General features: G+C 44.0%; 1 protein-coding gene across 1 annotated transcript; it reads right to left on the bottom strand.

The window, feature by feature from the left end:
• On the bottom strand, positions 1 to 24,471 carry LOC142895698 (ribonuclease inhibitor-like). Its single transcript, XM_076036916.1, has 3 exons — positions 24,461 to 24,471; positions 3,276 to 3,485; positions 1 to 124 (listed from the first exon to the last, which is right to left on the bottom strand). The coding sequence occupies exons 1-3, from the start codon at positions 24,469 to 24,471 to the stop codon at positions 1 to 3; spliced, it is 345 nt and encodes a 114-aa protein (XP_075893031.1).
• Between the last annotated feature and the right edge of the window lie 1,188 nt (positions 24,472 to 25,659).

Here is a 25,659-nt window from a genome sequence, read left to right as displayed (position 1 = left end):
TCACTGATGAATCCTGCAGTTGGTTCTGACCCAGGTCCAGGTGTCTGAGGTGGGAGAGTCGTTGGACTTCAGAGCTGAGAGCAGCCAATCACAGCTGTGCTCTGACAACCTGCAGCCCTCCAACCTGAATAGAGAAGAAATGATGGAGAGTTTAGAATCAAAGTCAAATGTCGACTTTAGAATCTGACACTCAACAAAGGAGAGAGGGTGAGTGAATGAGCGCTGCAATCTGAAATCTGACCACCAGATGGCAGGATTTTACACTCTGTACCTTTAAACCAGGGGTGCTCACACTTTTTCAACATGCAAGCTACTTTTAAAATTACCAAGTCAAAAAGATCTACCTACTATACAATCGGTGTGTGTGTGTGTGTGTGTGTGTGTGTGTGTGTGTGTGTGTGTGTGTGTGTGTGGAACGCAGATGTTTTGCTAGCAGCATCTCCCAGGATCTCCGGTGCTTCTGCTGTGCGTGACTTTGAAGCGTATTTTGCGAGTGAGGCGTCTCCGTCAGTTTACGCCAGGATTGCAAGCTCACGTGACAAGCACGGTAGTTTGGCGTGTATTTAAAGAAAACAACAGCCAAACTCTATTTGCTGTCCCTGTCTGCTCTCATACAGAATGCAGGTATCTGAAGTATACATTGATTTTAAGAATTATTATAGTTTCAGATTTAAAATGAAATCTGCTTTATGTCTCCTTTATTTGATCTGAGCGGTGCAGAAGCCGATTCGTCTCATTTACCTTTGACTGTAAAATCCAGCACATATAAAAACAAAATCCAGCACATCGTACATTATGACCAAGATCACTGAGTTGCTGCCTGAACCATTCTACCTGCTGGAAGTGACAAGGACTCCACACGATTGACCTAATGGACACCCCTGCTTCAAACCCAGTTCCACTCATTTCAAACACAAAGCAGTGACTGCAAATTGAATTTCCAACAGCAGTGAAGTGAAAATCATGACGACAACAACAAGAGTGATAGAAGTTGGAGAGTGAAGAGGGTGAACTGACCTCAGAGTCTCCAGTTTACAATCTGGACTCTGCAGAAAACCACTCAGAACCTTCACTAATGAATCCTGCAGCTGGTTCTGACTCAGGTCCAGGTGTCTGAGGTGGGAGGGGTTGGATTTCAGAGCTGAGAGCAGCCAATCACAAATGAGCTTTGACAACCAGCAGTACTCCAACCTGAATAGAGAAGAAATGATGGAGAGTTTATAACGATGGAATTTTACCAGGGTGTCATCACTCTGAACATCAAAGTGAAACGTCGACTTCAGAATCTGCAGCAAAAGCAGTCTGCAATCTGACCACTAGATGGGAGGATTTTATCCACTGTTCCTTCAAGCCCAGTTTAGGGCGTGTTTTCATTGCCTTGCCTCACCACGGTTCGCCTCAGTACAATTGCGTTTTCATTGGCTCTGTGATTACGAGACGGTGGGCGGAGTCGACACGGTAAAGCGGGACAATGTTTTCCCCTGCATCACTTCTGTGCGATACACAACAGCGCAGCGATGGACAAAGTAGAAGTTGTTTCATACCTGCTGCTCGGTCTGTGGTTGCTTTTCTGTTCAAGAAAGAACACTTTCCCTCACTGAAGTCACAGTTGATCATTTATGCAGCAACATTTATAATTTATTGTTTCGTTTTCCATGCGAGCAAATGTGTAGTTCAACCTCCATATTTTCACCAAAAGTAAACACGAGACGGATACAACGGGAAATAGTGTTTATTTAAAAACAAACAAACAGAAAAACAGACAGTAAACACGCCTCCTTATTTGAAATAGCTGCCCTCGCGAGCCAAGGACGACTTTGTTATATGCCGCGGTGTTTGAGGTTTCCTCGCGGCCAAGAGCCACGTCCTCTCGACGAATCAGTATTTCTTCTCTCCTCAAGGCTCCTGGGGTTCCCTAGCTTACCGCGCCTCACGCAGGAGCAACTCGATTTGTTTTCTTTACCGAGCGCTTCGTCCATTTGCCGTTTGTCGTTTTCGCGAATATGGTTGAACACACTCGCGACGTCGAGGGCATTCCCGGTTCGCCTGCCTCTCCCCAAAAGACGAAAGTAAACATGTATTGAAAAAGCTGTTTCAAAAACTGTATACACATAAATGTATTTGTACAACACCAATAGTAGCTACTTGTATTCACGGTAAAATGGACCTGACACGGAAGTTCTGTGTCAAAGGAGTTGGCGTGGATGTCCGCTCTGACAGGGAACATCGACGCGGACACGGAGCCAATCCAGTGCCCTGCTCGTCGCTACGTCACCACTAAACTCGCTTCGTCTTGCTCGGACCCTGGGGGATTGAGGCAGCCAGTGCAAACACCCTAACACCATACCATGGCGAGGCGAGGTGAGGCAATGAAAACACGCCCTTTCATTCATTATCAAAAAAAAGTGTCTGCAAATTGAATTTCCAACAGCAGTGAAGTGAAAATCATGACAACAACAACAAGAGTGATAGAAGTTGTAGAGTGAAGAGGGTGAACTGACCTCAGAGTCTCCAGTTTACAGTCTGGACTCTGCAGAAAACCACTCAGCTCCTTCACTGATGAATCCTTAAGGTGGTTCCAACTCAGGTTCAGCTCTCTGAGGTGGGAGGGGTTGGACTTCAGAGCTGAGAGCAGCCAATCACAGCTGAGCTTTGTCAACCAGCAGTTCTCCAGCCTGAATAAATAATCAATATTTGATTTCTTCCATGGTGTAAATGTCATATTCAGAGTCATTTCTCCCTGTTGATGATCCAGATGTGCAGCTGTTGGGATCACTGAGTCATTCCCTCAAAGGAGTCATTGTGCCAGTGGGTTGTCAACACAATAACAACAGCAGTGTGTCAGTCAGTGTGCAGCCAATCAGCAGTGAAGATGGAAAATAATCAGTGAGTCCTTTGTGTGCTTGTGGCTGTTTTCAGTCATCAGAGACTCGTTACAAGTCAAACACATTCAAAGGACAAGATGAAGAAATACTGCTGCACTATTAATCTGCCTCTAATATTTCTTCACACGATCTTCTGCTCAGTCATGTGACCTTCATCACCAATCAACAACTTCCATTGAGCTCCAAAGTGACTGGAGACATTTTCCACACTTTCTTCCACCATCCAAAGTCTTTTCTGGCTGCAGATTGTTGACATGAAAATATCAACAACATCCACTTTGTCTAGATGAGTCTTTAATATCTGCTTCAAAGTCTTCACACTGAGCAGCGTTACACACCAGTTGTCATCTGCTGACACACACTGTCCACCAGTAGAAAGCAGGAACTGACCTGAGAACTTCCAGTCTGCAGTTTGGACTCTGCAGTCCAGCACAGAGCAGCTTCACTCCAGGATCCCTCAGGAAGTTCTCACTCAGGTCCAGCAGTGTGAGGTGGGAGGGGCTGGACTGCAGAGCTGAAGACACCACTGCACACTGAAGCTCTGAGAGTTCACTGGATGAAGGAGAACAGAGAGAGAAGTTGTGGTCGACATGTGAGATTCTAAAGACAGTGAAAGTGAATCAAGACTCATTAATGTCTGATCATCATCATCATCATCATCATCATCACCATCACCATCATCATGTAAATGGAGGGAAGTCCCGCGGTGGTGCAGCATGTGTTTACATCTGTGGTGCGTGGTGCCGGGACACTGCAGTGGTATGCAAACACTGTTCACCACTGGCACAGTTGATGATCATAAAGTGCCGTCCATTCTATCTGCCCTGGCAGTTTACTGCCATTTTGCTAGTTGCAGTTTACATCCCTCCCACCAACAACAGCAGTGAGAGGAACACTGCACTCAATGAACTGTAACAGGCCATCAGTGATCAACAGAGAGCAAACCCAAAAGCTTTACCATCCTCACTGGAGATTTTAGTCATGCTGACCTCAAGACTGTCCTTCCAAAAGTCCACCAGCATGTTGGATTTCCAACAAGGGGGGACAACGCTTTGTATGTGGAGGTGTTCCGAGGGAGGAGCAGGGCTCGTGCTCATGTGCGATCAATTCCACGAGGATTGGGACTCTCAAAGGAAATGGGTGGTGTGCGTTTGTGCGTTCGCAACATTTTGAACATCCAGATTTTTTTGTTTCAGGATGAAATCCATGTACGTTTTTGTAAATGAAGCCCCAGGTCCTCAGTGTCTCCACTACAGTGTCCTCAGTGCAGCTTCACACTCCAGTGTGTTCCAGCCACTGAGTGTCAACACGTCCTGTTGTGACTGACAGTGTTGCTCTGATCTGCTGCTTCAACTCAACATGATGCTCAGTTGTGTGTAAAGTCACTGCAGCTTGGAGCTCCACTGGATCAGAGATCCTTCACTGGCGTCTCTTCGGACTCCACTGCATCTTTGATCCAACTGCTGTTTTATTGTCTGCTGCCAAATGAAGGAAGGATGTGATGTGTTTGTGTGTTCAATGTGTTGATTGTGTTGATTGACTGTGTAGTTCCACAGTTTTCATTCATGTAGCTGCTCTTTACCTTTGACGCTCAGGTGTCTTCAACGTCCGTCCGTCATACCAGCACCACTACATCATTCATAAATTGATGAGACGTGGGTTCCATTTAACTCGTTTATTTTCCTTCTTGAGTTTTTGGTTCGAGGCAACACAGACAACGTGAGGTCAAAAGAATTTTTGGCTCACCAACCACTCCGGCTTGACCCGCTTTCCATCAAACAAACATTTCGGCCATTTTTTTTTCTCGACCTAAAATAGCTGCGGGTCACCTTTCAAAATAAAATAACGGCTTCAGCATCAGAATCGGATGGTCTTGGTTCCCTTTCTTGAAGAACTTGGCAGTTGTCAGCCGGAAGGCATCTTGCACTGTACCCCTGACGACGCCATTAACTTGGTCCAGCAGTGCAACGTAGGGCTCTTTCATCAGACGTTGACTGATACATGACTGAACGAATGGCTCGCGGCTTAGCGCATCAGCGACAACGTTCTTAACGCCAGGGACATACTTCAGATCGAAATCGAATGCGGCAAGCTTAGCAACCCATCTTTGTTCACATGCATCCAAACATGGCTTTGTTAAGATGTAGGACAATGGGCAATGACAATGACCAAACTTGTCACAAATGGCCCATTTTAACGCCAGGAATTCCAACCTGTGCGCTGGATAGTTAATTTGTGATCGGGACAGTGTCTTGCTGGCGAAAGCGACAGGTCGAGCAACAGTCTCACCTGGTGGCACTTGAGACAGGACTGCGCCAATGCCATCAAACAACGCATCAACAGCGAGAACGAAGGGCTCACTGAAGTTGGGGTGGGATAAGGTGACATTGCAAGCTAATTCATTCTTCAGGGTCTGGAACGATTCTTTGCATGCAGCAGTCCAGTCGCTCGCCATAAGCGCTGGTGGAGCAGATGATCGCTTTTTCACCTTCCTGCCTCTCATGGCCTTATGCTGCACCTGCCTTCCAGAGAGGAGTCTGAACAAGGGTTTTGCTTTAGCAGAGCAGTCAGCTATGAAGTGCTGATAGTAGAAGATTAGGCCCAGGAAAGAATTAATCTTCCTCCAGGAAGGGGTCACACCATCACTCTCCATCAGGTCAGCCTCTCCCACATCCATGATGGCTTTCATCTTGTCAGGGTCCTTCATCACCCCGTCCCCACAAATGACATGTCCCAGGAACCTTACTGACCTCCGCAAGAGATGACACTTCTTGGGGGCCAGTTTGAGTTTGTGACTTTTCAGACGGGAGAACACCATCTCTAGACGCTCAAGCGCCTGCTGTTCAGTTGGGGCAAAGACCATCAGGTCATCAAGATAGCAGAGCAGACTAGTGAAGTTTTCATCTCCGAAGATTGACATCATCATTCGCATGAATGTTGCAGGACTGTTGGACAGACCTTGTGGCATTCTGTTGTACTAGTGGAGGCCAAAAGGTGAAGAGAAAGCTGTGTATTTTTTGTGCTCTTCATGGAGTGGCACATTGTAGAAGCCAGACGTCAAGTCCATGGTGGAGAAGAAGACATTTCCTCCAAGTGCAACCCACCGATCCTGGGGTGCCTTGGGCCAGGCCGTCGAGTCGGACCATGAACAGGACTGTTTGAAGCTGGGGAAGATCTTTGCAGGAGCACCTTCTCCAGCATGTTAATAAGGCGGTTCAGGGCATCAGGGTCAGTGGCCTGTGGCTGCAGTGGGCTCTGTTCTTCAGCAGGTGGTGCAGGTGGTGAGACAGCAGCAAGAGCATTCACTGACACCCTTTCTCTGGAAGTTCTGTTCACTGACATCATTTCAGAATGATATTCGTTCAGAATGTCTTGGACTTCACCAGCAGTCCACTTGTCTATCGTCTTCGACCTGTAGGTCATGGCGAGCTCAGTAGCAGGGCAGTTCTTTATGAACATTCGAGTCACCTCAGTGCTGGGGCTGTCCAGTGACTTTCCTTGCTCCTTCAGACGTTCAATGGCCAAGTCAACAGCGCGGTTCAGTCTAAGCCAGTAGTCAAAGGCATCCTCACCCTTCCCAGGAAGAGTGGTGTAAAAGTCTGCTAATGGGAGTGGTGAACACGGAACAGAATCAAAGTGCTTCCGCAAGAGACCATAAATGGCATCGGGGTTACAGGTGATGTTAATACCACTGTTCCTGGTCCCAAACCTGACAACATCCTTTGCTTTGCCACCAAGATGAACAAGGATCTCCTCCGCTTGTTCCTCAGGTTGCAGATTCCCCCTCTTAATGAAACTCCTCATGAGCTCCTCCCACTCCTGGACGGAAACAGAGTCTGAAACGGAAACGGAGTCTGAGTTGTCTCCTCTGAAGCAGGGGGGCTCCTTCAGCTTTCGATGAGGGACATATTGCAAATGGGACACGTCAAAAGAATTTGTGGCAGACACATTTGCATGGCTAGGTCGAGGGGTAGCACTATGTAAAGGGGAACTGGCTAGCATATCAGCATGGGCAGGTGAAGGGGCAGCACTGAGTAAAGGGGTAGTGACAGATGCACTGAGGTGAGAGATAATGTCCTGTGCCACCCGCTGGCTGACCTGTTGAATCAATGCATCACCCATCTGACCTACAATACTAGCAGCAATAACATCAGGGGTAGGTGCAGGGGAACACATGCTGTGCCTGTCTGGGACAGGGGAACGCGTGCCCTGGCTAGCAAGGGCATGAGGGTTTGCATCTGAGTTGGGGGGAGGGTAACACCAGTACTGAGCAAGGGGCGCCCAGGTGTACACTGATTACCCAACACTACACCACCCCCCTGAACAGGACTCTCAAACAGTAAACTTGAAGGATGCATAAAACCCCTCCCTCTGCCAGCACCAAAAGGAGTTACAAAAACATTACCCTGAGGATTACTCATCTTTCCAAAAAGTTAACAAAACACAATACCACAAAACAAAAGGATGAAACCACAAAAGGCCTAGACTGGAAACTGAAAAAAAAAAAAAAAAAAAAAAAAAAAAAAATCTAATAAAAGTACATAAACCCTCTATCTGATGTCTAACAGTGCACAAAAGCAACACATCTGACCGACTTCAGTGACCGCAGATGAACAGCAGCAGCAGAACAGTCCCCGGGTCGCTCTGCAGCATCGGTAGCACAACAAAAGAGTCTCGAGTCACGGCACCAATGTGACCTCTCCTATTCTGTCCTGCTTGCTGTATAATGAAGACTTGCAGAAGTCAGGTGTGGAGCAGCAGTTTATTCTCTGAAACAGAATGGGACACAACCATAACTTGCTCCGTGAAACTTGGTCACCTCCTGCTTCATGGGCTTCCTCTGTACTGAAGTAGTGATCGTATAGTTGTTGTTTCTACAATACAAATAATATTAAAAATGAAATACATTTTTCGACAAAATACAAAAAAATGACATTCGCAATTTCAATAATTCACTCCCTAAAGCTCCATTTTTATACACTGTAACATTCTTCCAGTTACACACACATACCTGAAACAGAATGGGACACAACCATAACTTGCTCCGTGAAACTTGGTCACCTCCTGCAGAGACAACGTGCTCCGTATGAGAGCTGTGTGCTGCTAATGGACATGGTAGCATGCTAATCGTTTTTAATAGCAATAAAAATAAAAACGAACTTTGCTAAAAAAAAAAAAAAAAAAAAAAAAAAAAAAGAAATGAAATGAAAGACACCAGCACACATTTAAACACTGAAACACAGTTACATGACTTATTGCATTAATTTCTGTCTCAGCAGGGAGGAGACCGTCTCACCTGCTTCATGGGCTTCCTCTGTACTGAGGATCGCCCAGAATGCAAAGCACTAACTTCAAAATAAAATACAAAATAAAATAAAAATAAAATATAAAGAGCCATGGCTGTGCCCCAACCAAGTTTAACATGATTGAACACAATTTATTTTGTGTGTGTGTGTGAGAGAGAGAGTGGATGACGCCTTGCAGGTGCGGTCCTGGATGTCGGCTGCTGATTGGACGCGCCACGGCTGAGAAGGAGGAGCAGTCGAGCCAGCCTGACTGTCATCCCTCCTGCGCTCCCAAGTCTGCAGTTAGTCACTTCTGAAATGGTGTTAGAGCACGCAGCCGTAGGTAGTGATGGCCGATGGAGGCTTTGTTGAAGCTTCGACACTTGTTTCAAAAAATGGTTCATTACTCGAGGCTTCAATGACACAGTGCTCGAGGAGGTCATCTAGTGCTCAATAAAATGAAGTGCAATAGAAACGTGTTCATTGTTTCATAGGTTGTTTGGGATTTGATTCGCCATGCATTCTTGTTGGACAACACTACATGGTTGTACGGTTCAATGCTGACACAATAAAATAAAAATGAAAAATAAAGACAATGTCTCTTTTTTGGCATGACTGATTGTAGTAGACTATAGCTCTATACTATACTATAGCCTGACAGTTTGTGCAATGAATTATATTATATCCTAAAACAAGACTAAATAGCCCATAGTTTAAAAATATGTTCAATAGTAAGTGTTCAGTGGGTGAGATGTCAAATGTGATCTATTTAAAATGTAGAATAGATGAGCTAAATAACACATATATAATACACGTTGATGAGAATTGAACCGTCGCCTCAGTCTTGCAAGTCCAAGATTGTCATAATGTACCACAAACCCAAATCACACTCCCTTTTTTCATCGAAGCTGTTTGAGTAGCGTTAGCACACCGTGATTCCTCATCAACTACAGGCCTACACTTCAAATAATTAAGAGAAAAACCCAACGTAAAGAGAGCACTTCCATTAGGAAATAGTCAACATGAAATTTCGTCTTCTACTGACACCTGCTGGTCAAATTGAATAGTTGCAAATATTGTGAAGAAGTTGTCATCTAATTCTAATCCTAAACAACATGGCCATTCGAAGTGAAGTATTAAGACAATTAATCAGGTTTGTACTGCTTGATTGAACACATTCATCCCGTTCCAGTGCACTAAAACCCACTTCCCTTCAGGACCGTGTCAGCGAAGCGAAAACTTCCTTGAGTGACGCTGTTTCCCAGCATGCAATGCGAGCTAGCGATTCACAATACAATTTCATCACAAACATGGATGTAAAAAATAAAAAGGGATGAAAAATGAAACTTCAGAAACACCAACCATTGCAATACAAGCAGAACTGGGCTGAAGTTTTATATTATGTACACCATAATACAGCCTTCTGGTGGACAAGCCATACTATTTAATCCGTGTCCTCCTATGGCACTTCCGTGGGTGGAAGCTCGTCGTAGAGGTCACGTGCTGGTTGCGCGTCACTCCACCGATCACCTCGGGGAAGGTCGTTGCCCTTGCAGGGTACCTGATTCAGGTGAGTATATGGAAAATATGGGTCAATGTGGTCAGTCGTAACAAGAGAAGCTTGCTGGCAAAAATAATGCACTACAAGTGGATGTGACACTTTTTTTTTGTTTTGTATGAGCATTTAAAAAAAACAACAACATAATAATAATATGGATTTTGACCATGTATGTTTTGGAGTTCATTGAAAGAGGTTAATATATATATGTATATATATATGTGTGCGTGTGTGTAACTTTAACTAACTTATCTATTTCTATCCATCAATCAAACTTACTATCTAGGGATCTATCTACTACTAACTCTCAAAAAACTAACGGACAACCAAGAGCAACAAAACCAACCTACTGCAATTCGTATATTTTAGTGTGTGTGTGTGTGTGTGTGTGGGTGTGTGTGTGTGTGGGGGGGGGGTTAAAATGAGCACAGTGATGGTTCTGCAGCATAAAGTGTATCTTCAGTCGTCGATTGTATGTGTGGGAGTCCCTCAGGTTCAGCCCAGCTGATTTAGTGTTCGGTGAGAGGACCCTTGCGTCTGTTAAGGGGTAAGTGGCTTTCCGATGTTAAACGAGTAGAGAATAATGAGTTAGATTACGTAATTTTTTTTCCGTGAACGCTTGCATCGTGCTTGTGAAACTGCTCACCAAACTCTTGTCGCCAGCCAGTCTAAAATGAAGCGGCAGTTTGACAAGAAAGCTGTGGCTCGAGTTTTTGAGACAGGCGTTGTGTGTTGGTATTGTTGCCGTTACCCGGTTCCGGTTTGCAGGATGGTTTTTCTGGTCCGTATGTCGTGGAGCGCAAACTTTCCGATACAGATTATGTAGTGCACACTCCTGATAGTAAACGATCGTCCCGCGTCTGCCACGTCAAAATGTTGAAAAGTTACGCCCGGTTCACACAGGACGCGGAAGCGCCGCGAAGTGAAGCGCCGCGAAGTGAAGCGCTGCGAAGCGCCGAGCGCTTCCATTCAGCGCCCATGTTAATCAATCAGTGCGTTTACATGCAGAGCCTATGGAGGAAGCTGGTGCCGCTGCACGCCGTTTCCAGCAGAATAACAGCGAAATTACCCAAATAAAAACAAATCAGGAAAACATCTGTTTGCTGTGCTTTTATTTACAAAGTTAAAATTCTTCTAACTTACAAAAAATGTGAACGAAAAGGTAGAAATATAAATACGAAGGAATACGTATTTGTTCAGGGGTGCGCAAAGCCGGAGTCCTGCATTTGCTGCGCTACCCTTTTTAAAAAGGTCTCCGTTGCGCGTTATTTTAATATGTCCATCTCTTTTAGAAGAGAAAGCATCGCCCCGGTCTCATCCTCTCTCCAAATGTCAACATTCTTATTCGCGTTTGCCAGGTGGTTTCGCGCCGTCTGTTTTGTTAGACGACGTAGTTGTGCGGTCATGAGTTGCGAGAGCGAGGCGTGGCGCATGCGCACTCGCATTGTCCAGTTAATAGTCCGATTAAGGCGTATACATGGCAGAGAAATTCGAATTCCAATCGCATTATCTGGGTGTCTCAATCGGAGTTCTCCGATTCCAATCGGAGTTCTCAAACTCCAATCATAATCGGAGTAAGGTGTTTACATGCACGTGAGTTCTCCGATCATAATCGGACTAAGGCAATAGTTCGATTTTCTCTAGTGCCATGTAAACGCACTGAATGTAGTGGTTCAGACCAGACGCGAACAGGCGCGCGGCTCGTGCCATTCATTTCAATGGAAGCGGAAGCGCCACGAAGCGGAGCGCCGACGAATTTCGCGAGCGAGGCTCCAACTGGTTCACACCAGACGCGAACAGCTCCGCGACGGTCGACAAGCGCTTCTGCTCAGCTGCACTCTTTTTTTCACTCCCACTTTTTCACTTTTTTTTTTCTTTAAAAAAAATAAAATGAAAAAAATCATTTTCGTCATCGCCCCCCCTCGCCCCGTAGCCAGCCCGCTCCATAGCTCACTTTTGTGCATGTGTGTGTAAATAAATAGAAACACGCACTCAGGTGTCCATCTCAAGACAAGACCTCTTTCATAATGATCATTGACCGGCATCTCTAGGATCAAACAGACGTATTTTGATCAAGTCTTCCTCTGTGTGTGTGTGTGTGTTTAATGTCTCTCGCACTCTGATAGAATGTACTGACAAATATAACATACAAATATGATATATGATCGAATTTGTCATTGGGTTTTTATTTTGAAATTAGTTTATTTTGAAAATTCACCGGATTTTCTCGTTTTTATTGAGCGACTTCCTGTACTATTGACGAGGACCGCTCACGGCTTGCGCACGAAATAGAGCAGACGCCGAAACAACAAATGCATGCCGCGAGCCGCGCAACCACCACATTGATTAACGTGGGCGCCGAATGGAAGCGCTCGGCGGCGCTTCGCTTCCACGTCCAGTGAACTGACGTTCGATGCATGGCGCGATCTGCGAGGGGAGCCGCGCGCCTGTTCGCGTCTGGTGTGAACTACTACATTGATTAACATGGGCGCCGAATGGAAGCGCTCGGCACTTTGCGGCGCTTTGTGGCGCTTCCGCGTCCAGTGTGAACCGGGCGTTACGTCACTAGGAAGAATGTGTCGCCTGAGCCTCCGCCCCCTCCGTGCCCATTGGCGGAGGGAGGGCTCATGAAAAAAAAAAAAAAAAAAAAAAAAATCGGTGTTCATTCGGCGCGCCTGGGAAACTCTGAAATTATGAATAACTTAAGCTTGTTTTTGTCCCATTTGCCTGCATCAGCCCGTCATGATATTGTTAAATTAATTGAGAGCCACCCACTATTGTTTTCTGACCACCCCCGCCATACGTCAGTTTTGCACCATGACATAGAAGTAGAGGGACATGCCACAAGTAAGCAGCACGCACACAGAGTCAATTCTGGGAAGTTAAGAAAGAAGCTTTGGCTCTCCTTCTGACAGTGCCCATCTTGATGTTAATTTGGGGTCAGGTTTTTACAGACTATAATGCCCTCGTGGTCCTGGATAGGATGCGCAATCAAACCAGCCGTACATGCGGTGGTCTCTGCTCCTGCAAGACTTCAATCTCCATATTTGCCACAGGAAGGGGGGTTGATAATGTGTTGGCAGATGCGTTATCACGTGTACATGTGGACTAGCTGCGGAATTCTTATTTCAGGGGAACTGAGGTTTTTCTTGTTTAGTTTTGTTTGTAGGTATGTTAATAGGGTTTAGTTCTTAAGAGAGGGGGTGTTATGACCCACAGGTGGGTCTAGGTGCCTCTATCTAAATAACTATTACCAATTTTAAACGTTTAGTTTTTTACTACTACACAAATGTAAAGTCAAACAACATACGCTTACAGAAACTCACACAACAAAATATGAATTAAAATGTGTAAAACAAAAAGAAAAAAAAATCAGCATTCAGATAACAGTTTTGTCCTTTAGTGAAGATTGACAATGAGAAAAACCAAGAGCCTCATCTTTGTGCGGCTGATCCTGTTTCTTCTCTCTGTAAATATCTGCCCTGTTTTGGAGAAGATTCTCTCTGAGGGGACTGATGTTGCTACAATGCACAGTCTCCATGCCATCACATGTGTAAGGCGTCGGTAAATTGAAGCCTGCAGTTTGCAGTTGCAGCTGTTGCACGACAAAACGGGTCAACCAACCCGACAAACGACCCGGGTGATAATCGGCTCCGATCGGCTTGCGATGGAATTGGGACACCCGGGACAACACCACCTTTTTTTTTACCTGCCGCACGGAATGACGTTGAGCGTAACGTACGCTAAATCATAATATCGCGCCAGTCAAGGTCATATCGCGGGCCTGTCCCGCTCACCAGATATCCAAGAAGGTTGGTGAGGGCTGAGCGGGCAAAACCTTTGGTGACTAAGTACCGAAGGGGTGAATTTTTTCTCTACCTTTTTAAAAAAAGGGGGCACAGGGACGCCTGTGCAGCTACAAGTAATAAGTCTAGACAGGGATGGGGAAGAACCAGAGCAAAGTGGCTGCTGCAGTTCCCCAGGGGGGACAAATTGTGGACGACATGCGGAAAAAATACGGTCCAGATTGTCTTGATATGTTGGATGTTTGGGTTGAAAAGTATGGTTTCCCAGAGGGGGGGATCACTGAGTATGGAGGAATTGAGAAACCTCCGGGATAAACTGAATATAGCCGAGGGAAAGGTTACAAAAAAGAAAAACAGGTGGGAGATTCAAATCATCAAAGATCATGAAAGGTGTTTTTCATTCTGGAAACCTGAAGCAGAGGTCAGGGACAGGAAACAAGTAAAGAAACGTGTGAACAGCGCTGGGCGCTGGAGCACAGGGGTGACAGAGATAACGGCAGAGGGTGCACACGCTCACACACACTCCCCAGAGGAGGGAGAAAAGGAGCCACTCACACACGAGCATTCAAATGCACCAAATCGTCTGTATCCTTCTCTTACAGGCCTGAGGGACCCTCTCCTGGACATGCCTGTCTTCCCTCCTCCCGCCTGCCCTCATCCAACGCTACCACCGTACAACCCTGCGCACTCCAGCACCGACGCCGCAGCGTCGCCACGTTCATCAGGACTGCCGTCAACCAAACGGCCAGCCTCATCACTGCTTTCAGACAAGGGCTGCTCCCCCAGATCGCCAAAGCAGTTAACAGAAGCTGCTGCGTGGGGATTGAAGATGCCCGGCTGACAGAGGTCCGACGTCATGCAGTGCACGCTGAGAGGCTTCTGCAGGAGGCCAGTGATGCAGAGGACAAGAAGATAAAGCGTGCCTCCCTCACCATGATGAAGCACCTCAGTGACACAGCGAGACGGCCCTACAGGAACAACGACAACCGACGAAGGGCGACTAGCGGAGACAGAGGCGAAAAGGGGGCGTGCCACATCTGCGGCCGAATGGGTCACTGGGCCAGAGAATGCCCTGACAAAGGAAGACACCGCGGGCAGAACCATGCCCACCGCAGCCAAGAGAGTGATCGCGAGGACCGGAAAAGAGGATCCAGAGGGGACCAGGACGTGTTTATGTAGCATAATTGTGGCAAAGCACTGTTCCTGCTTTTGTTGTGGTTTGTGGCGTGTGTGAGAGTGATCAGTGAGCAGGGTGCAGTTACCCACTTCTACCAGTGGAGGTCGTGTTCGCCCCGGGGAATAACGCTAGAGAGGTCTCTCAAGTGGCTCGTGAGACCTTTGTGGAGCGAACCGTCGTAGCGGACGTTAACGTGTGTGTTATCTGTTGTGCTTCCACAGGTGAGAAAGGGAAATGGTTGAAAATAAGAGCAAATGTATGTGTGGCTGTTTCGTAATTGAAGTCTGAGATCGAGGGTATGTGAGTTAAATTTACGTTTTGAATGTATCGTCTCCGAGTGATTACCTAGCGAAGAGGAAACAACGGCTAGCCCGTTGCTAGGTTACCAGGAGGCGGGGTTGACGCTCGGTTACGTTAGTGTTCGTTTAACGTTATGGGATGTTTATTCAGTAGAAATGTGAATATTTAAACGTATACGAGTAAGATTGAATGTGGGAAACGACATGATTAATAAGTTCAAGTCGAAGTCGGGTATGGATCTGTGTTTTGAAATGTAAAAAGTAGATAACGCTCGAGAGGAAGTCTCTCAAGTGGCTCGTGAGACGTATGCGGAGCGAACCGTAGTAGCGGACGTTAACATGTGTGTTGTCTGTTGTGCTTCCACAGAAAACCAAAATAAAAGCTTCTAAAGAAACAAAGAAAAACAAAAATAAATGTGTCTTCGCAACATTACCATGCTACATTTACGTTTGACTATCTGCTTTAATATAAAACCACAACAAATGTGTTTTATAATTGTCTTTATATAATCTACAAATGTATTTGTGTGATCCAGGGAAAATTCCATGTTTGTTTGCGAAACTCATTGGAAGAATGAAGAAAATCTGTTTGATTGTTATTGTCATGAACATGAATCACAAAACATATATATATATATATTATTGTTATTGTTATTATTATTATTATTATTATTATTATTATTATTATTATCATTATTATTATTATTATTATTATTATTATTTTTCCATGTGTCACTTTAACAGAGACAACACCATCTGTAATTACTATGTTTGGTTGCATTTCCCTGGCAGGCAAAGATAGATGGAAGAGACATCTCTCTGGGTGGAAGATGGGACTGGCTTGTCTGTGGATGGTGGAGGCTCGCTGGGCTCATCAATCCGTCCATCCATTCACCTTGTTTGTCTCATCCTGACTGCAGCACGCCACTGTGGAGGCTTGACATAACACACATTAGATTAATAACAGAAAAGCAAAATGTGACTGATGGTGTATTATTTAGTGTGCTTCAGTTATAATTCTCATAATGACTATTTTGCTGGCTTCAGACAATATATTTAATTGTCCTGTCTTAGTTAAAAGCCCACTCACCACGACAAGATGCAGGCCAAGAGTGGGAACACAAACACAGACCAGAAACGAACAGGACAAATCCAGACAAGACAACAAAAAACACAAACACAAATAACACTAATATCACTTTGACCTCTATCTTTTTTCACAAGAACTTTTATTTCTTTACAAATTCAACCTTAGATTGTGTCACAACAAACTAAATAAACCCTTGAAACAGCCAACAAAACATGAAATAACACTTCATCAATATTATAATGAGTATCCTCATAAATGATTTCAAGATAACTTTCAACACTTTCTTACAAAATTTTTTTTACGTCTGCCGTAACGATTTTCAAGTTTTTTTCATGTGAATATTTTAACATTGAACATGTTAACTGAACAGTCAATGTAAAATCCCTTCATTGTTGCTCTGACCTCTTCATCATTTGTGACCTCTTCATCATTGGTGATCTGTACATCATTTGTGACCTCTACATCTACATCAGACACAGTATGGCTGTCACATGGTTCCTGAATCACGAGAAAACTGTCTTCTTCCAAGATCTCTGACACCTCTTTACATTTTTTAGAATATGTGTGGTCAAAGATTTGATCAAAATCACGTGTGTGTGTGTGGGTGTGTGTGTGACTCACTTACCTTTTGTTTGGTAGTCATGCTCTTACCTGATTTGAAGAAACTAAAAATGGTTGGTACAGCTGTTGAAGTTAGGCACTTTCTCTCACCACGCAAAATGAAAGATTTCTCCTCAAAGTGAAGAGCACACAGCCTGGAGTTGTCATTGGGTGTCCAGTTTTTTCTTCTCACATTTTCCACCCATTTGTGCAACCTTTTTCTGTCCCCAAAAGGAAAGCTGTAAAAAGCAAAACATTCCAAAATTTTTTTTGTGTAATTTTACTTAAAATTGGGTATGCAAACATATTTAACTCATTTAAGCTTGAACACAATGCAGACAGTTGTGCAGAAAGTTTAGTGTTAGCTAAAATATCGGGCACACAGACGTACTTATTATGTATACATTTCTTTCCATTGTAACAGGTCACTACAAGATCTGCAATCCATTACCTAGAATTGGTTTTCCTTAAACTGATGTACAGGATTACTAATCTGACTTTGATGGGCAAATTTGACAACAGAATAAAATTATGAAGCACTAAAACACAGGACCACAGAACAATTAAATGCATGATGAAATAATGATATGCTTTGTTAAATGAAATAAAATGGCATTTTCAACTGCCCGGACCTGGGACCTTTCTGTGTGGAGTTTGCATGTTCTCCCTGTGTCTGCGTGGGTTCTCTCTGGGTTCTCCGGCTTCCTCCCACACTCCAAAAACATGCACGTGAGGTCAATTGAACGTTCTAAATTGTCCGTAGGTGTGCATGTGAGTGTGAATGGTTGTTTGTCTCTATGTGGCCCTGCGATGAACTGGCGACTTGTCCAGGGTGTCACCCTGCCTTCGCCCTAAGACAGCTGGGATAGGCTCCAGCAGACCCCCGTGACCCTGAATAGGAATAAGCGGGTATAGAAGATGAATGAATGAAATCTTTATTGAATGAATGACACATTTTATTTCACTCGTCGTTTATGTAATTATTATTTTTTGCTCCATAGCTTTCATGATTCAGCATTACATGTTAAGCGTGATGAATTGCATGAAAAGAGAGAGCACTCGCTGATAAATTAACATGGTGTGCTGTTTAATTCCATGAGGACGACAAAATATTTGCAAATTTGTGTTAGCTACACACACACGGACGTACGGACGTAAAAACGTCAGCGGCATAAAAGTTCCTTACAGTCATTTCATTAATCATTCTTACCGAAATAACGTGGGTCCTTTGCACCCTTTGCCTGTTGATCGGGTGACACAGTTAATTGCAGCACAGGTCGGCATTTTCTCGAACACTGTAGAGAAGCCAAAAGTTGACCGGTCGACAGGTGCAAGAGAAAGGGAGGAACTTTCAAGATCGTTCAGTTTTTATTTTTTATTTTTTAGTTCTGATGAAATAAATAGACCAATCATTTCATTACTTTGTCTGCTTTCCAAAGAGAGTTGCTTCAAAGAATTATCATTTATTATTCAGTGGCACATTGCTCACTTGTTTAATACACAAATAATAGTATATTATTATAATAATACTATTTTATTAATATAATAATCATCATCATCATCATCATCATCATCATCATCATCATCATCAAAATTTCCAAACAACAATCGTCAGTTGTTCCGTAAAAAATACATTAATTTCCACGTTGAATTTCGTACGGTTCGTGACGTTTTTGGGAGCCATGCGCTGGGTGAGCAACTTCATTGAAAGGAATGGGACGCCATCTTGGACTCTGGGGGCTTGCCGCACTGTCACGCAGGTTGTGACGGTGCGGGCCGGCGACGCACAGGTATGATGTGAATGATTGACAGCTACCATTCGTTCCCGTTAGCGAGAGGATTAAAAACAAACAGACACCATAATGGCATCAAAAAGGAGTTATCCCAGCGGTGCGGAAAAACGGAAGGAAAAGAAAACTGATCAAGAAAAACTTGCAAAGGGGAAATGTAAGTTATTTGTTTGTGATGTGGGCTGGAGAGGAGGAGGGGAAACGCTGTTGTCCCCCCCCCCCCCAAGTTTGTTTATTTGTCCTGCTAGCCAGCTAGCTAGCTAGCGTCGGATAAATGTTAGCTGGCTGGCTAATATTTGTTCGTCATGAATCAGCGTTTTTGTTTGTTTTATGAAAGTTGACCATATCCTGCCATGTTGGCCTATCCTGCCATGGGAATGACTGATTGACTCCACACCCGTTTATTCACATTCTAACAGGGAGGGCGGGAGGGAGGGCATGTTGTAGTTGTTGTAGTCAGTCCCCTGTTATTGTTCAGTGGAAGTTGTCTCTCACATATTTGACTCTTAATGTTATTTTAGCCTTAACTTAGGATGAATTTACTAAGCTTAGTTTGTATTTTGTAGGCCCTTAATTAGAAATGTGCTACTGTTTTAGAATTCAAAGAAATATTTTATGGAAATACTTTATTTGGCATGGTGTTGACTATTTTAGACTGTTGTGGCAGTGGGTCATTTATCTTAGTTTTATTACTTTAACTAGTACAGTGTGTAAAGTAATGCCAAAAACTCTTAAAAGTGACAGTTTTGTAATTGGGTAAAAGCTTTAAAGGGACACTGCAATCATAATGTTTAATTTAAAAACAAATACATTTTTAATTTTCCTATATTACTGCAACATCACTGTAATAATAAAATAGGAAAATGTGCTTCTGATCTGTTTTGCTTGATGATCTAGTGAGCTTTGTCTCTGCAGGAGCAATTCTAAAATATGTTGGCGCTGCAGACATTGAGCCCGAGGGATCTCCCGAACATCCTGACCAGGAAGCTCCAGGACCAACATGTTCCTCAGAACCTCCTTCTGTCCAGGTGAATAATGTGTGTTATTCTTAGTAGCTAAGCTGATAAGTGTGGGACGAAGCTAAGGCAATTAAGCGTTATTTTGATTGTTGGTTTGCTTTTTAGTGTTGCACTTGTTGGTTTGTTGGATTTTCTTATTTAAAGTAAGCATTTTTTTTTTTTATGAATACTCAATCTGTTGTATTTATTGACATATAGAGGATTCTTTTCCTAGTATTATAGTGTTTGTTTGTTTTTAAATCAGTTTAACTTGCCTGAGTTGCTCAACTGAAGATGTTTAATTTTACCTGTAGCCTGTTTTGCTCACGAGGTGTAATAGATTGTGGAATCTTAGTAGACCTTAGTAGACGCACGCTGCTGAGAGTGGCAGCAATCAGCTCCGATGACCGTGGTGCTTGTAAATAAGGCAAATGCGCCATCTAGTGGGATACAGCATGTTTATTCGTGTTGGAGCAATGACAAGTACTACTAACAAAACAAAAGATGCACAGGGTAAAAAAAATAATCATAAACTCAAGCCCAACAAAGATAACAGATGGGCATAACTGTACATAGTAATGATTACTAGTACTTCCAACATTTGTATATTTTACTTTCAACTCGAATTTGAACTATTCATCCCCTTTTTTCAGCAGCCATTAACACTAATAAATTAAATCAAATCAAAACAATAAATTAAAGCTGCAAGCAGCGTTTGCGGGGCTGAGCCGCCGTGGCCGCCGCGACCCCTGATGACCGCCGATGACCCCCGTCCTCTGCCGACGCCCGGCGACATCTGCTGAAAGAAGTCTATGCAAATGATGCAGATTTCTCACCTCCATTTTTTTTTTTTGGAGGATGCTGTCAAATGTAAAATATTGGCCTTGATGAGACAAACACGTGGATGTTTGAATGATGTCTGTAGCACTTTTGTAAAGGAAACTGCAGCCATTTACAGTATAGTGTGTGTGTGTGTGTAGAAGTAGCGATACCACTATTTTTCCTTTCGATACGATACCAGGTGATACCAAGGCTAGTATCCCGATACCAATACAGATACCGATACTTTTAGACGTCCAACTTGTGTATATGAAAATGATGACTTTTACAACGAAAACTCGTGAATGTTATTATAAAAAATGTATTTTATACCTATGTATAAGAATTAAACAAGCTGCCAAATATCAGACTTTGTTTTAATTTTAATCAGAGAAATCAAATCAACAGGTCAACTGAAAATCTGAGCAAATCTCTCTCAAAAAAGAGAAAATAAGAGCAGCTGCTCTCAATTCAATATAATTCTTTTTGGACCACACGGAGTGGTCTTCAGGTTAGAACTTGACAGAATATGTCTGTCTCTTTGGGAGTCATCTATGAAAAATTTAAATATTCTTGATGTAAAAGGAAGTCTTTTATGGGAAGTATAACTCACATACCACCACAAATAGACTAAATAGCAACAGTTTTACTTGAAATGTGCCATTTAAGTAATTTAATTATTATGCTTTTCCAACTTAAAAGTGACACTGAATGGTGTTAAGATGATGGCAGGAATGTGAGTTAAATTAACAAATACATATTGTGCTGGGAGGAAACATTTTTATCTAACTAAATAAATAAAATATGTTTTAATGAAAAATTGACAAACATTCTGGTATTTTATGTAAATGTATCTTATCTACGTCTATATGTCTGTGATGGTGGGCACTGGGATGTATTTTCACTCCACCTGGATATTGCCTTTCTCTCTGCAGTGCTGGTTGGAAATTGCGCTCACGTTGACGGGGGGGGGACGCATGCTATCGCTGTCGCGCTACGCTAACGTGTCGGCAAAGTTAACGTGCCAAGTTTCGTTGCGGGGGGGGGGACTGGACTCCAAGATGCTCCTGCTGATCACTGCTATGCTGGAGATGTGGCCTGTGATGTCTGCACTGGGAGGAAACTGAAGGCCCTCAAGTCCTGTCTGGTCTGTCGGGCCTCCTACTGTGACTCTCACCTCCAGCCTCATCGTGATGCTGCTCCCCTACAGAGACACAAGCTGATGGAACCCAGCCAGCAGCTCCAGGAGAACATCTGCCCTCGTCATGATGAGGTGATGAAGATGTTCTGCCGCACTGATCAGAAGATCATCTGTGCTTGTTGCTGTGTGGATGAACATCAAGGTCATCAGACAGTGTCAGCAGCAGTACAGAGGCCTGGGAGGCAGAGAGAGCTGGAGGAGACCAGGTAGAAGATCCAGCAGAAGATCCAGCACACAGAGGAAGACCTGAAGGGGGTGGAGTCCATCAACGGCTCTGCTGATAAAGCAGTGAAGGACAGCGAGAAGATCCTCACCCAGATGATCCGTCTGCTGGAGAAAAGACGCTCTGAGGTGCAGCAGCAGGTCAGATCCACACAGGGGGCAGCAGTGAGTGGAGTCAAAGAGCTTGAGAAGAAGCTGGAGCAGGAGATGATGGAGCTGAAGAGGAGAGACGCTGAGCTGGAGAAGATCTCACACACACTGGACCACAGCCAGTTTCTCCACAGGTTCTCCTCACTGCCAGCACTCAGTCCGTCTCCAGACTCCTCCAGCCTGGAGATCCGTCCTCTGAGATACTTTGAGGACGTGGCAGCAGCTGTGACCAAGCTGAGAGATGAAATACAGCAAGTTCTGCAGAGTGCACAAACGTCTGTTATTATCTGAGGATCACAGAAAAGTGACATTCATGGAGGAAGTTCAGTCTTATTGTGATCATCCAGACAGATTCACTGACAAGAAGCAGGTCCTGAGTAGAGAAGGTGTGACTGGACGATGTTACTGGGAGGTTGAGTGGAGAAGGGGGAGGGACTTCTGTGGTTTATTTTAGGGGGTTGGTGTAGCAGTGGCCTACAGGAACATCGGCAGAGCAGGAAGGTCAGAGGAAAGTAGATTTGGATTCAATTGCTGTGTCTCAATTCAGGTTCTGCATCCTTGAAGTGCGCATTTTGAAAGGAAGTTGCGTCATCGCACTGCGCGAAGGCTTGTCCCAATTCCCGAGGGTGTTTAGGACACTCAAAATGCGCACTCGTAAATACGCACTCGTTTTAGCCGATTCCAAGGATACACCGCTACTATCCTTCGCGTACTTGGGTATCCCATGATGCTTTGCGTGCTGCTGCAAACCATCGTGGGATCCTGGGAAGTCAGCTGAAATTAGCGGCATGTACTGGTTAAGGCACGACATATAAATCTAAATATTGACGTTTCACATAAAGTATCCAGTTTTTAAGGTAGGATTTTATTTATTTGAACATTCAACGGCATCGTTAGATGGCGAACCAATGGTTAGCATGATACTATAAAAACGTCACTTCCGGGGTTGGCCAGCAGGAGGGAACGGCGGTGACGAAACAAGGAAATACGCCGAAGGCTAGACCGTCCTGAGTGGTTACCGGGGAGGCAGGGTTTGGTGCAGAACCTGAATTGAGACACAGCAAATGACAAATCCTGGAGTTTATATTGTTACCCAGGTGAATATTGGTTTCGTCACAACAACATGAGTACTCGTGTCTCAGGTCCTCGGTCCTCCAGAGTGGGAGTGTACCTGGAACCATGGAGCTCCTCCACAGAGTCCAGACCTCCTTCACTCAGCCGCTACATGTTGGACTTTATGTTCCTTCAGGTTCTTCAGCTGAGTTGATGAAAGTGTGACTGAAGTCGTCAGAGAGACTCTGAGCTGAATTCTCACCTTTGATTCTTCTTCTGTCTTGACGTTTGTTACCCAGTGTCTCCGGCTGTCAATCACAGGGTGGGCGGGGCCTGGACGCCACTTCCTCGTTGGTGCTCCTGGTGACTGTTGTCCACCTGCTGGATGTTTGTGCCACGTTGTTTCTCTTCCTCTGCAGCCCATTCATCCCGCAGATTAATAATGTGTCATTAGTCCACATGACAACTTTATTACTGTGGAAACACAGCTGAGGTCTGTTTCCACTCTGGACCTTTCCACCCTGACCTTTGACCTTTCAACAACTCATCCATCTGATCAACCTTCTGACTGTTGATCCGTTTGTTAACAATCAGATGAATGCATGTAAATATTGTGAGAGAATTTTGTCTTTTGATTCTGCTTGTTGGCTCAATGTGACAACAGTCAATCAATAAGTCATGAAATATACCATCAGTCTATACTGCATAACAATGTCAAGTCAATGATCAACTGTTGAATTGAAGCAATAAAGCAACAAGACAATCCAGATAAAGTCTCTGCTTGTTGGTAAATTTCTCTTCTGTCAAGATCTCCATGTATTCACCACAGACATTTAGAAAGTCAACACCATGAAGACAAGATCAAAGTTTCAAAAGCACATCAGTCAATGTGGGAAACAGCTGATATTTATCTGGCATACACACACACACACACACACACACAGACACACAGACACACAGACACACACACACACACACACACCACTATTTTACAGAACAAGTAGAGAACGGGTACTTTACTGAGTCACAGTGTATTTACTTTATTGCATCATAACCAATGTTCCCTCTAAACTGCTTGCTTGCGCAATCGCGCACTACTTGCACATTCTCAGCGCACAAGGAAATCTATGTAGCACATAAAATAAAATTCAACAGAAACGTATTAATTAATAATTTTAGAGCTTTTATTAGGCGGCGCACCGCTACGCCTTCGGAATGAAGTTTTTTTTTCTTCCAGCTGCACCGTATGAGTCCAAAAGGCAGAGAAAGTTTCCAGGCTGCAGCACCGCGCTGACATAGATTGCGTAACAAAGTGAAGAGGTGCCACTCCGCTCTATTTTCACTGGCTAACTGCAGCACACTGGCTTAACTTGTCTATTCAGAGAAGAGCTATCACTTCGGCTTATTTTTCAATCTATCACGCGCATGCCACTGCACATTGACGCAACATGACCCTCAGCCAGGCCACAACTGGACCTCAGCCAGGCCAAAGCAGGACTTTTCCTATGGTTAAAGCAGGACTCTCACATATAACACATTACACATCTAATCAACAACAAGATTTTGCTCTTTTTCATTTGAAGTGGGCCAAATCACTTATATTCAAAGTAAACTCATGAAAATTGCTGCTGGAATTTGATTCTTTTAATAAGCCATGTAACTTGCAATGATCCAAGGTTTTGAACAGGTGTGATACTGGTGTGTGGCCACAGCGTGCACATCTGATGTTGCCCACAGTGGTCCTCAGTGTGCTCAAGGAGCTTGTCTGGATGCCCAGACACATGGAAAATTAGAGGGAGCATTGATCATAACACCCATGATCATGTGAATTCATATATAGGGATTATATAATTCTATATGTTATATATTATGTTGCCTGACAGCGCCACCTGGGGAGTTGCACCCCAGGAAATAGACTATAATAAAATTCCTCGGGCTACACAGGTTCGTTACGCTTTGAGATTTGAGAGGACGAGACGGACTTCCAAAGAAACAGCTTTATTCAATCACAATTTAAAATAGTTGACTCTTTTTTAAACACACCAAGGAAAATCTTTTTTTTTTAAAAAACAATAAGACCAGGTTTAGCTGCCTGAGTGAGTGTCAAAAAAAATAAGTACTATACCAAAAAGATTGTTCAACATCATAAGAAAATAAGGGGAGCAGGGCTGGACGTAGCCGAGCGGAAAGGCTAAAGAAAAAACAAAGAAAAACTGAAAAAAGGGAATAAACAAAGCGAAGGGAATCACTACAAAGCAAAATTTCCCTCGTGCTGTGCAAAATAAAGCAAAGTGAAGGGGAATCACCGACGCAGTCTGCCGCACGCTACGCCAACTCCTGTCCAAAAGAAAAGAGAACACAATGAATACACTAATACATTGAGACACTCAGGCAAGCGTTAAACAGTTCAAACAAAAGAAAATTTTTCTTTAGTCTTCACACACACACAAAACAAAAGGTAACGATCACTGGGGAACAAAATAGTAATGAACTAAAAAGGAAATCAAACTGTAACAAAATCGCTACTCAATAGAAAACCCAAAGTTTCACCAAAATTTTACCAAGAAAACAAAGAAAACAAAAGCAACCAAAGAAAGTGGTGACGCCAACAACAAAAACAGACAAACTCAGTTGTCTAAAAGGAGGGGGGGGTTAAACATTCAGCAATGAATGCCCATTGCCCACCTCTGGGATTGCGAGCCGAAATGCCAAGAACTGCGGAGGAC

The sequence above is a fragment of the Nelusetta ayraudi genome, unplaced genomic scaffold (assembly GCF_046127955.1).
Source record: "Nelusetta ayraudi isolate G7.1 ecotype Tasmania unplaced genomic scaffold, CSIRO-AGI_Nayr_v1 ptg000050l, whole genome shotgun sequence".
NCBI lineage: Eukaryota > Metazoa > Chordata > Actinopteri > Tetraodontiformes > Monacanthidae > Nelusetta > Nelusetta ayraudi.
The sequence above is the reverse complement of the archived record's forward strand: the minus strand, read 5'-3'. Positions and strand labels throughout refer to the sequence as shown.

Bases quoted from the DNA above. Each gene is read 5' to 3' on its own strand.
- LOC142895698 (XM_076036916.1), bottom strand. The intron at 125-3,275 runs GTCAGTTCCTGC...TTCTCTATTCAG, and splicing joins TGCAGACTGGAAGTTCTCAG to GTTGGAGGGCTGCAGGTTGT.